We start from the raw sequence: 12,540 nt of genomic DNA on the forward strand, positions 1-12,540 counted from the left end.
CTATGATCACGGATGGTGCGCACATCGGTGGTGGGGCGGTCGCCTTGACGACTAGTTTGTGTACTCGCCCGAATCAACATCGAACATCTCGTAAGAGGGATATCGTTATAATTTGTGGCCGATGTTGGGAAATTCACTAAAACAATGTCCACGACGAGATACACCAGTGTTCCGCGAGGTGAAGGCCTATTCCACAGCCATAAAGTTCAATACAGCAAAGAAACGCACCAGTTAATAAAAAGTAAGTATGTACCGGTATGTCTTATTTCCTATTGTTGTCTTTATTGTGGTGAACTAACCCAAAAACGTTTTTTTTTTTAATTTTTGTTACGATTCAATTTGCAACTGTCATAGTCAGTTTTGAGGATTCACAAGACGTGAACAAGCATGGACTTTCAAAGAGAGGTTGGTATGCAGCTTGAAATCACTTTTTCTGGACTTGCTGTTAACATAGGCCTACTCTTCTTAAATTTACATGCCAATTCTAGTAGTGTTGATCTCTACAATTGAAATTTAATTTAATTCATTTATTGCCATTTATGTCGATGATTTTGGAGAGTTCTGGGTAGCCGTGATCGCTGAGGGGTCTCGCTCATGTGGCAAAGAGTGTACGGTTCCATTTCAACTTCAGCATGACCGAGCAAAGAGTAGGTAAGCATTAATTGTTTCGGAGCCATAAATTTAAGCTAGCCTTTGCGACGTACTATTTTTTTTTTTTCCATCTGGGCTAACGTACAGCGGTGTCTTTAGGCTCGTTCTACGATGACACGAAAACGGAGACGGATTATGTAAACGGAGACGGATTATGTAAACGGAGACGGATCTCACGCAGCAATGTTTCTACAATAGCACTCAGACGGAGACGGTATCGTACTGATTAGCTCGACAATGCTGAGCTCTTCCGTTTACATTGCTCCGTGCGACCAAAAGAAGCAGAGTATCAGCAGAACGGGCCTTAGAGAAGGTAAAAGCTCGGCACGGATCAGGAAACACGTGGAATGCCATTTTTCCTGGAGAGATTTCCGGTAATCGCGGAAAACAGAACGGTCGGTGCGGGAATCGAACCCGGGTACTTCGGAATGCGAGTTACGTGTCATACTACTGCACCACGCCTTGTTCCATCCGTGCGACGTAAAATATTGCGTATTCATTAACCATAACCCTGACTTAATAAAACATGAAATGTGGTTGAGATTTGCATTATATACGTTGGTTTGTTCTTCCCCTAAATTTTTTTTGTAAAAACCTCTCTACTTTGCTATTTAGCAAAATCGAGTAGTAAATTATGCAGCTACCGCCGTGCGAATTAGTTTTTTAAAAACGAATTTAAATTATTATAGGTAGGTATCTAAAAAAATACCTAATCCAGAATATTTTTTCTGCAGTTTATAAATTTTCGTTTAGGGACAGATAACATAATCATTGGAATATGAAACATAAAACTATGAAAATTTACGGTCGGGAGAAAGTTTTCTCAGTTTGCTTTTACGAGTTTAGGTTAGAGCAGGTTCCATGGCCACAGGGGTTCTGAGTCAGAACGAATGTCATATAGAGCAGGCAAAATAATTGTGAAATAACTTTCTTTGAAGGGCCTGGGGTTCCGCCAAAAGAAAAGAGATCATAGGGTTCCGTGGCCGAAAAAAAATTGGGAACCACTGGGATAAAATTAATTCACGAGAATTCAACTGTAAACCGATTCAGCACAGTCGTGAGCACAGTTTTCTGTGCAGACGCTTGTTATGTTTTTTCAATAATTTGAAGAGAATAAAATTCTGAACCCATGTCTAGAGACCGAAAAAATTCGCGGATTCATTAGGCTATAGGGTAGAATTCAAATACATATACCTCTTAAATGATTTTTCTATTGGCTTACTGTTCATCTGGACGCATCTCAACCAATTATAAACCCTCAACCAAAGAAGGATCGAATCACATACAAACCAACTGAGACGACTTACAAGTCAGCAGCCAATGAACTTGCGTTATTTGCCCGAGTATACAGGGGAATGTGCAGTCTATCCTGAAGGCCATCCAAACCGCGAATTTTTCCGGTCTCTACCCATGTGTCTTGTCTAGGTGTCATTCAGGGCCGTAGACAGGATTTTGTGAAATATGAGCTCCAGCTTAAACATTACACAGTGTTTATGAGTAAGTTTTCTTTATTATTAAATATTAAATTATTATTTATCATTAAATTTTTAAGTAATAGTTGACTTTTATAACTCCAACGTTTACACATAGAATTTAAGTAAATATTTTGCCTGAGAAAAGGAAACAACATTTTACTTTTTGGCTTTTATTTAATTGTTTTTATTACTTTGTTCTTAAATCAATTGTTTGATGATTTCGTTAAAATATGACGTAATACATAGCTTAGGAAATGCTATTACATACTGAAACACACGTATTAAGTTTGTGTTGAATACGTGCTTACAGTAACACGTGTGCAAACCGACATGAAAATACAACCGACTACTTGAAAACACAACAACTGCCGCTTCTGTGTATGAGTAATGTCCGGCTACAATGGGGAGGAAATACGTTATATTGTGCCTCACAAAGGATTACAATAATCCTTCCAAGATAATCTTTCTTTAACCTTATTTAACTATGTAAGTAGCTATAATTTTGATATTCTGTCTTCGCTGAGTTTGTTTTAGATCCTGGGAGGGAGGGGTTCGTACCCCCACGGACCTCCCTAAGCTACGTCCATCTGTCAGTGAATATTAGGTTCGGCGCCTGAACCTGAAGCTTGCAGCTTGTGATTCGCCCCCCCCCCCCCCTGACTTTTGGAATTGGTAATTTTATTTTTCTTTAAAAAATTCTTCTTCTTAATTTTTATAGCATGCGATGGATCGTACGTTCAGTGGCGGATAAAAGGACTGATTTCTAAGAAAAATAAATAAAATTCAAACACGTATATTAAACAAATAATCTTACATTACTATTGGCGGTAACACACTGACTTATGGGCCCACAGCAGCAGCCGTAGGAGACGTGGCTTCTCGCACAGTTGTAACGGGTTTTACTAAAGACATAGGGAAGCCCTGACAAGGAGGAAAAAGAACGTTTGCGGGTGGTTCTGAAATTAGTTGCTAAGTTAAGTTCATTCCAATAACAATTTATTGACAAACTCAATAACTTGGCGCATGCCCTTTCATACTCGTTGGCTTCCCTGACGAGCTGGAAGAAGAACAGTCTCGTCTATTCGGGGGAAGCCAGCCCAACTTCCGTTTCCGTCCAGTTCCGCGCGCAGCCGACTGCGCACGAACTCGTCCGACGACGGCAGGCCTCCTGCCGCGGCGTTTGAGCGGCCGCGCGCTCGCTGTTGCGCGGGTGGTATTCAGTGAAAAGTCAGGGGCATGTGTACGCAGGTACACACGTTACACAGTGACTGATGTGGAAGGGGGCCGGACGCGTGTGCCCGCAGCGCTGCTGGCGGAGAGCAGGCTGACGACGCTGCAGCGGCGGCGCGTGGAGGGCTGCGTGCGGCGCGGGGAGTCCTTGCCGCGGGACGAGCAGCAGGCGAGGGGGCGGCCCGCACGGCGGCGGGCGCGAAGCTGCGTGCCGCTGGGCCGCGCCAAGAGGTCGCGCGCCGCCATAGAGCAGTCGGGCGCCTACGAGCCGGACAGCTACTGGCCCACCCGGCCCGCAGGTCAGGACCGTCCCGCGAGGGGGCGGCACAGAGAGCGTTAATACTTATCATTACATATTAATTGAACTCTTTATGATAAACCTAAAAAATAAATAATAAATTGTAGTTAAAACTTAAATTGTTATGTAATATTATATTTGGTCAAATACTTTTTTTACGTTACCGTTTTTACGTTTACCGTAGCTAGTTAGTTCTTTCGTATATTCACATAGAGCGTTAATACTTATAATTAAATATTAATTGAACTCTTTATGATAAACCTAAAAAATAAATAATAAATAGTAGTTAAAACTCAAATTGTTATTTAATATTATATTTGGTTAAATACTTTTTTTAACGTTAATACGTTACCACCTAAAAGCTTATATAATAACTGAAGAAAATTAAATGAGCCGGTATAATATAGTCCATAATGTAAATAGAAAGTTTTTAATTACGAATAATATAATTAGTCCATTGAAAAGTTACATTTGGGGTTGCGTTTTTTAGAGGACGCAAATTTATTTTTTTGATGTGTAGGGGGGGTCAGTGTAAAGCTAAAACCAAGTTTGTGGGGTCGCCACCCTTGTCCCACGGCCGCCATCTTGAAAATAGGGGTTGAAATGGTTTTACGATATATCTCTTAAACTATTTATTTGATAAAAAACATTTGTTAACATTTTTTGTTGCAAATTAAATTCTCTACAACTTTGGTCCAGTAACGTTTTGTCGTAGAACTATGTATAAATAAAAAAGTTATAAGCGAAAATCTTCAGAAATTCAAGAAAAAAATTTATATTTTTCGATATAACTTTTTTTTATCATTTTACGAAAAAATGATATATGACCATTTTTGTAGATCGTTTTTTGAGGAACAACTTTTATTCGCATCATTTTTTCATTACGTCAATAGCTAAGGTTTTACAGCGCTCCGAAGTGAGTACTATTTTTCAGTACCTACTCGTAAATATACCTATATTATACGTGTGTACTAATAATATGTCATCAGTTATTGTATTATTGTTTTTTTTTAAATTTTGTTATTATAACTTTTTTAATTACAAATTTTGCAATATTATTAATAATTAATTATTGACTCTTTTTCACTCCATAACAGGATTTAACAATTATTTATTTTTAAAATAATTTTAAATCTGATGGCCGTTACCGAGAATACTGTTCAGGTAGAAAATACCCAAGTGACCAAGGATATAACTACAAAATACGTCAAATATGTACAAGAACACTTCGGGCTCTCTGCAAGCATTGTGTTTGACGGTTACTCAGACGACCCTGATGTCGCAGGAACAAAGTCTTGGGAACGTTTGCGCCGCACGAAAAAACACCAGTCGACAGAAGTAAAATTTGACAAGAACACCATACCGACATTATTTTTACGTGGTATCCCCAATAGGCATAATCCACGGTGATTTTCTAAATTAGAACTACTGCGTCCTCAGTCGTTTCGATGGACCAGGCTGCGGCTCAGCATCTGATCGGCTTTCTGAATTAAATACCAGTGGGAGAACTGGAGAAGGAAGGGGTGTTAATGTCGGCGGTTCATCATCAAAGTCATTTTCATTTATTAATTCTGAGAGTTCCATTAAGTTTCTGCAAGTCTCTCCAGAACAATGGAAGCACACTGCATAACATTTCAGCCCTGCTTTTCGACATCCACACATCGCTCCACAGTTTCCTTTGCATTTGCAAAAGATCAATTATTAGAAGCTCAGGGGGTGCTGGAGGTTTAGAGTTCTGCACTGGCATCAATAATTTTCCACATTTTTTCCAGCCCCAGTCTTCAGGATCATTATAATTACCAAGCCACGACTGGACCTGATGGTAGACTCGGAAAGTATGAAAGCGAGCTGTGTCTTGTGTTGGAGGAAGTGAAGATAAGTTAAATTTACTTTTTGTCACTGCCTTGGCGAATTGTTTGTATCTTAGCCTGTCAGGAGAATTATCATCTTTATTACCACCGTATAAAGAGATAAAAAAAACGTTCACCAATTACAGTGAGCAAAGCAGGTTCAACTCTCTTGTTGAGAAACAAAGCCGTTACACTTGCAAACTCTAAATGTTTTTCCAGGTTTTTCACAAATTTCATTTTACCGATATTGTAAGGAGCTGAAGTTGTGTCACATCCGGAAAAAGCATGAAGAAACAGCAAGTTATCCGCAATGACATTTCCGTACATAAAACCTGACGCACAATATAATTGTTCTGCTGTTCGTCCTTTTGATGGTTTAAAAAAAAAAATACATTTGCTTGTTCTCTGCCAAGTGCTGTGAGCAATATCAGTATGTCAATATCTTCAGCTACAATAGTAACGGTATTAAATAATGGAGATGCAGCAAGAGCAGTGCGAACGATAAGAGCGTCTGCGTCTGATTCTGCTTGGTCAACAGTGAAACCCATTTCCGAGAATACAGTTTTAAGAAGTATAATAAAGTTAGATTTGTTCTTCTCATTACCAAGAAATTTCTCTTGTGGTAATGTCGGTATGGTGTTCTTGTCAAATTTTACTTCTGTCGACTGGTGTTTTTTCGTGCGGCGCAAACGTTCCCAAGACTTTGTTCCTGCGACATCAGGGTCGTCTGAGTAACCGTCAAACACAATGCTTGCAGAGAGCCCGAAGTGTTCTTGTACATATTTGACGTATTTTGTAGTTATATCCTTGGTCACTTGGGTATTTTCTACCTGAACAGTATTCTCGGTAACGGCCATCAGATTTAAAATTATTTTAAAAATCAATAATTGTTAAATCCTGTTATGGAGTGAAAAAGAGTCAATAATTAATGATTAATAATATTGCAAAATTTGTAATTAAAAAAGTTATAATAACAAAATTTAAAAAAAACAATAATACAATAACTGATGACATATTATTAGTACACACGTATAATATAGGTATATTTACGAGTACTGAAAAATAGTACTCACTTCGGAGCGCTGTAAAACCTTAGCTATTGACGTAATGGAAAAATTATGCGAATAAAAGTTGTTCCTCAAAAAACGATCTACAAAAATGGTCATATATAATTTTTTCGTAAAATGATAAAAAAAAAGTTATATCGAAAAATATAAATTTTTTTCTTGAATTTCTGAAGATTTTCGCTTATAACTTTTTTATTTATACATAGTTCTACGACAAAACGTTACTGGACCAAAGTTGTAGAGAATTTAATTTGCAACAAAAATGTTAACAAATGTTTTTTATCAAATAAATAGTTAAAGAGATATATCGTAAAACCATTTCAACCCCTATTTTCAAGATGGCGGCCGTGGGACAAGGGTGGCGACCCCACAAACTTGGTTTTAGCTTTACACTGACCCCCCCTACACACCAAAAAAAATAAAATTGCGTCCTCTAAAAAACGCAAGGTAAGGCCTAAAAAATGTAACTTTTCAATGGACTAAATAACTTTCAGTGTTAAGAAATCGTATAGATCATCTTGGCAATAAACAATTAGTACTCTACTATGCGAGACTGATAGTTATCTAGGGTCTCCGTTCAAGCTTTAAAGAACCCATTTAAAATCAATTTTTTTAAAATTACATTGTATCTACACGCATCTTCGATCATGTTTCTTCATTTGTAGATTCATAGATGGCAAGATGGCAGTGTAGTGGGTGATTGTATTCGGGTACAGAAAAACAACTTTTAATTTCCGGTATTTCAGATATATGGTCGTTGGGTCTGGGCTGTGATTAGTGCTGCCCCCCCCCCCCCCCCCCACCACACATCCAAATTTACACTGCGTAGCCACCAACAGTAATTGACGCACCAGGCATAATTATTTTAGTAGTTTAGCATCCGTGGACATTATATGTTACATTTGTTAACTTAAATTCGCTAATCATTGAATAATAAAGATCTCCATTGAAAAATATGGTAATTGATAGTAAATAGTATATATTTTATATTCGCTTTATATTTCACTCGTTTTGTATTCTACAAAAAAATTGTCGACTCATTCGACGCCCGGGGCAGTAGTCTGTATTCCCCTCACCTTCCCATTTTTCCCCCTTAACTTCCCTTAGATCCGTCCCTGAACTTACATAAACTCCTGTTATTATTCTTAATTTTCTTTAAGCCGGCATTATTTGATTCGGTACATTCTGCAATCCGGCACAAGTCGTTCAGTTTTTCTCTAACATGTTCCGGCTGTTGACCTTGGTCGAATTGCAGCGCTGCCGGAGTTTCCATTCGCTCAAAGTTTATCGGTGCTGTCGGTTTTCATTTTAGTGCAGTGTTTACTTTTTACAGCGGGTTAAATTTTACATTTTCACGTTTTGTATTACAGTTAAAGCTATACTGATTTTCGATAATCCGTCGAAATAGCTAATTTGGAATGGCCGTGCTACCGAATGTGCTGGACTAAAGATCTTTAATTAATAATGGGTAATAGTTTTAAAATGGTTTTATTAATATAATACGTTTTTTATTTTAAGATAACTTAAAGGTAATTGATACTTCTATCATGAATAAAAAACATGTAGGTAGGTATATAACTGTGGAGTACGCCCGTATATTTAGTACATGTTGTCTTCCTTTACCACCTAATGGCTCACTTCCTTAGATATTTGGTTATGATTTATAACAATTTTCATAAAATTTACCAATTTCTTTGAAAGTATAACGTGTTGAAAATTTTTCTCGACATATTAGTGTAAAATTTTCCCAACAATAAGTACTGTTCAGAAAAATTAATATCTCTGTGGAAACTTTCGCTCGTAGAAAGAATCTTACCGCTGCACAGAAGTGCTCGTAAAGCCCCTTCTACAACTGCACTGTCGCCAGTGGCGTAGCCAGGATTTGTGTATGGGGGGGTGTTAAGAAGCATGCCCCCCCCCGTATTAAAGCGTTGGGTCCGGGGGTCCTCCCCCGGGATAATTTGGATTTTAAGGTGTAAAATAGTGCTATTTTAGCAGTTTTCGGTACTTAAATTTAAATATTGTAATGGTAAAAATTTTAATAATTTTAATATTAAATTTGTTTGAGTGATGAATAAGAAATTAATTAAAGATTTGGTGCTAAGGGGGGGGGTTGAACCCCTAAAACCCCCCCTGGCTACGCCCCTGACTGTCGCAAATTGAGTCCGACTGGCACTCATCGCTGATTGGTCCACGTGACCCTCTGACAACTTTCACAAGTTAAATGAATACTCAATAACTTGGCTGCATACTAATTTATAATGCATGAAAACGATAAACAAAAACATTTTCCTTTGGCGCTCTATAATTACTGCGATCTGTCGACTACTTTAGAAGTAATTATTTCCGGACATCGGGCGTCGCAGTTGTGTGGGCAGGGGAAGTGTTCCGTGCGACAATGTGCCAGTCACTCGCGCCGGGATGAGGACACAGACCGCGCTGCTGCGGACGGGCCGCGACGCCGCCGCTGCATGTTGCAGTGGACCTGGAGAAGGAGAAGCTCAGGCTGCAAGGGCTGATGGCCTTCGGCAAGGAGCTCCCGCCGTCGCCGCGACGCAAGGCCGCCAAGGGCCGTCGAGAACCGCTCCGGACTCCGGACAGGGAAGCCTGGTTCGACGAGCGTGAGTATCCGGCCAGTTATAAGAGTGTCCGGCACGAGTGCGGCAAGGAAGAACTTGGCACCCATTTCACAGAGTTGCGGGCAAGTCTTGTGAGAACAACTGTAAGGAATTAGCTTTTGTAATAACACGTTGCTACGGACAGGCATTTCACATAGATTGCCTAACACGTTAAATTTTGGGTTTTGTGTGTGAAAAGGATAGAAGAACCCGTAACCTTGATATCAGTTTTACTTATGGTAACATTAATTGTTTTTGTCAGTGAAAAAAGGTAAAATACCTGGAAAGGTCAAAAAAATTATGTTTGTTGGTTATGATGGACACCATGAATTAGCATAAACATGTAAAACTGCTATAAATTCACTTAAATTTAACTAAAGGTAGGTGAGAAATGATTTACAGGAATATTATTTCTGAAACCTCATCTCAGTAAATCCCCTCAACTAATAACTATAATAACAAGAAAATGAAATAACGAACACATTGTGTAAGACCGCACAAAAACACATTTTTAACTCGATAGCCTTGAGACGAACAACACGAAACAAAAAATAAAGTAGGTATTCGAAGTGTGACTGAATAGCAGAAAATAAATATATATAGACATGTCACAGTAGTGAATTCTTGTGCTACTTATGGCCAAACAATTCTATGAGTTAATAATAGCCCACGTTGGGCACCAAAATCTGTAAGTAGAACTTGCCCTTCGTAAAGACGCCAAAATCTAAAGGCGAGAAATGTTCCATGTTGTGGTAATTCAAAACCTATGACATGAGTTAATAGTGGCCTACGTTCGAGGTACCGAAATCCCTGTTAGAAAATGACTTTAAATTGATACTAATATTTGCTGTGATTGACCGTTATTTCGGGAGGAGATATATCCCTGACGCCGGCACGAGGCTGGGGGGGGGGGAGGGGGGGGGGGGCGAGGCGGATGTCCGTCTGGTCCGGACGTATCCCTTCCATGATTAAAAACAAGGCGAACACAGAAGAAGAAAATCATACGTTGCCATGTGGGTTTCAAGTATTTAATAACATTAGCATGTGTGTATTTATTACTTGTTTTAAAGAAATAAATAAGTAACTTAAGAAAAAAAACGTTAGGCTCAACAAAATAAAAAAAAACCGTATTATTAAATGTTTAGTTTCTTCAAGAAAAATAATTACCTAAATTCCTACTTGTAGTAAAGGTTGAAGTTATAAAAGTTTGCTATTCCCTGAGATTTTATTTAAGTATGACAGTAAATTAATTTTTATAATTCATAAATATATATATCTAATGGTTGTGGTGGACGGCCTGGCGTGATGGTCGGCGCGCCGGTCTGCCGCAGTGGTGCGCGAGGTGGAGGACCGCGTGCAGTTCCTGGCCGAGATGAAGGAGCTGGGCGCAGACCGCGAGTACCGGCCCCTCGTGGAGCAGGAGATCGCGGCCAAGGTGCGCCAGATGGAGGCCCTGGACGGAGACCGCTGCCGCCGCATGGACGACCTGGCGGGCCGCTGCCGCCGCCTGTCGCTCGGCCCCACCTCCTGACCTCCCCGACATCCCCGGCCTCTTTCCACCGTTACAACCGAAATTAAAAAAAAATTTCTGAATAAAGAACGTTTGTCTTGAATCACGTGTAGCACTTTTTTTTTAAATTTATTTTTTTAATGTGAAACGGTATACGGCGTTTGGCGGGAGTGATTTCGTGAATGGAACGGAAGTCGCGAGGAACGGAAATGCGTAGCCATCTGTGACGGATGGCGTGGACCAAAGTTTCGCAAAGCCAAAGGGAAACTTCATAGTACCTATTAACTGTTTAAGGAATTCTAGAAGGATGGGCAGCATTTTAATAAAATTCCTTGTCAAAAATCAAACCCAAAGCCTGTATTTTTTTTGTTTGTTTTTGTCGGAGCCGTTTCATTATATTAGTTTAAAATTTCAACTCTGCAAATTGAATGATTCTATAGTCGACGTAGCTAACACGTGTAATTGGCGTCAAGAAACGTAGTTGAAGTTCAGTTTGCGTGAATTTATCGCACTCGGCATTATCTTAAATAATTCTACGTTAAATTTCGTGTCCGAGTTTCGTATTATAAGTATATTTGCAACACGAGAACACCTTAAGTTTCTCTTTACCGAGGTTAGATGTTACACATCACTGGCGAGTACTGAAAGACTCTCTCACATTTTTTTTTTTCTACATTTGTCAGGAGTTCAACAATTGTACAACTGTCTGCAAATGACGAGTTCAGAAATACACTGTGTAATAGGGGTGGCCGGGCGTTAAATGGCGCGGGACATGTACAAATGAAACACGAAATGGAATATACGAAGGAGCTGATGTCTGACGTAATTTGTAGTTTCAAATAAAAGGTTATGTAATCATGGAGATGTAATCGCAGTACTAATGAAGTTATGATGATGCGCAGAAACGCATCACTGTGAAGCGCGCGCGCGGGACATTGGCCGGCGGAGGTCGCCGAAGAGCTCACGCTGCGCTGGTGAGCGACGCAACGCGCGCAGTTCACATGAGTGCGGCGGAGTGCAAGGCCTTATCATTAGAATAACCTTACGAACCAGGAGGTAAATAAGAGCTTACGTATTTACATCTTTAATGGTCTTTCTACAGTCAACCACAACAAATACTCTTCATTGCCTACTTTTATCGCTGGTTTTGTGCCATATTAATATGTGGAGCTATTGAGATAACTTAATGCTGCAACTGAAGAAGTATAATTTTTAAATACATATATTTCAAAACATTTTTGGCGGGCTATTGTCCAAACCTTGACAGGAAAATATGTGGCATGCGGGCCACGGGCATTACACCATTTCTCCAGAGCGTTTGGAGTGTTTATCTATCTGGCCCCATGATTGCCCTCACGAGCAATATAGTTTGTTTTTTTTTGTTACAGATCTTGAAGAGGTTTCGGCGTTTACGATTATTCGAGACGGATGATTGTAAAATTATTGATTTCTAATTAATATTAAAGTAACTCGGAATGTAATTTTGGCTTTTTAAAGTTGTCAGAACACAGGATATGTGCACAAATCGGGAAATAAAAAAATATGTATATGTGACATATGAATATATACTCATTTATGAACGACAACTTAAATGCATTCCAGTTATTATATCATAGTACCACAACCATTGAAATGTGGACATTACGAGACTGAAAATGCGTAGGTTGGGTGACATTTAGATCAGATTGACTGTACAGCTGAATTTTCACATTTCAATATTCATTACATAATGCATTTTAATGTGTTTGCGGTAATTTTTAGTCTTTTACAGTTAGGCATGTATTTTGCTTTTAGCTACGCCACCACCAACCTCACTCATCTTAAAAATTATCATTAGGGGC

The 12,540-nt window shown here is 39.2% G+C and overlaps 1 protein-coding gene across 1 annotated transcript; it reads left to right on the forward strand.

The window, feature by feature from the left end:
* Positions 1-247: 247 nt before the first annotated feature.
* LOC134531289 (UPF0193 protein EVG1 homolog) lies at positions 248-10,802 on the forward strand. The gene is made up of 4 exons (XM_063366983.1): positions 248-255; positions 3,348-3,655; positions 9,052-9,192; positions 10,521-10,802. Exons 1-4 carry the CDS (start codon positions 248-250, stop codon positions 10,718-10,720), a joined length of 657 nt encoding a protein of 218 aa, XP_063223053.1. The 3' UTR covers positions 10,721-10,802.
* Positions 10,803-12,540: the final 1,738 nt, after the last annotated feature.

This window comes from Bacillus rossius, chromosome 3 (assembly GCF_032445375.1).
Source record: "Bacillus rossius redtenbacheri isolate Brsri chromosome 3, Brsri_v3, whole genome shotgun sequence".
Taxonomy (NCBI): Eukaryota; Metazoa; Arthropoda; class Insecta; order Phasmatodea; family Bacillidae; genus Bacillus; species Bacillus rossius.

What these genes read in the sequence shown, in the direction of transcription:
- LOC134531289 (XM_063366983.1), top strand. An exon ending in CTGGCCCACCCGGCCCGCAG is followed by an intron (nt 3,656 to 9,051) that starts GTCAGGACCGTC and finishes TGCATGTTGCAG; the next exon opens with TGGACCTGGAGAAGGAGAAG. An exon ending in GGAAGCCTGGTTCGACGAGC is followed by an intron (nt 9,193 to 10,520) that starts GTGAGTATCCGG and finishes GGTCTGCCGCAG; the next exon opens with TGGTGCGCGAGGTGGAGGAC.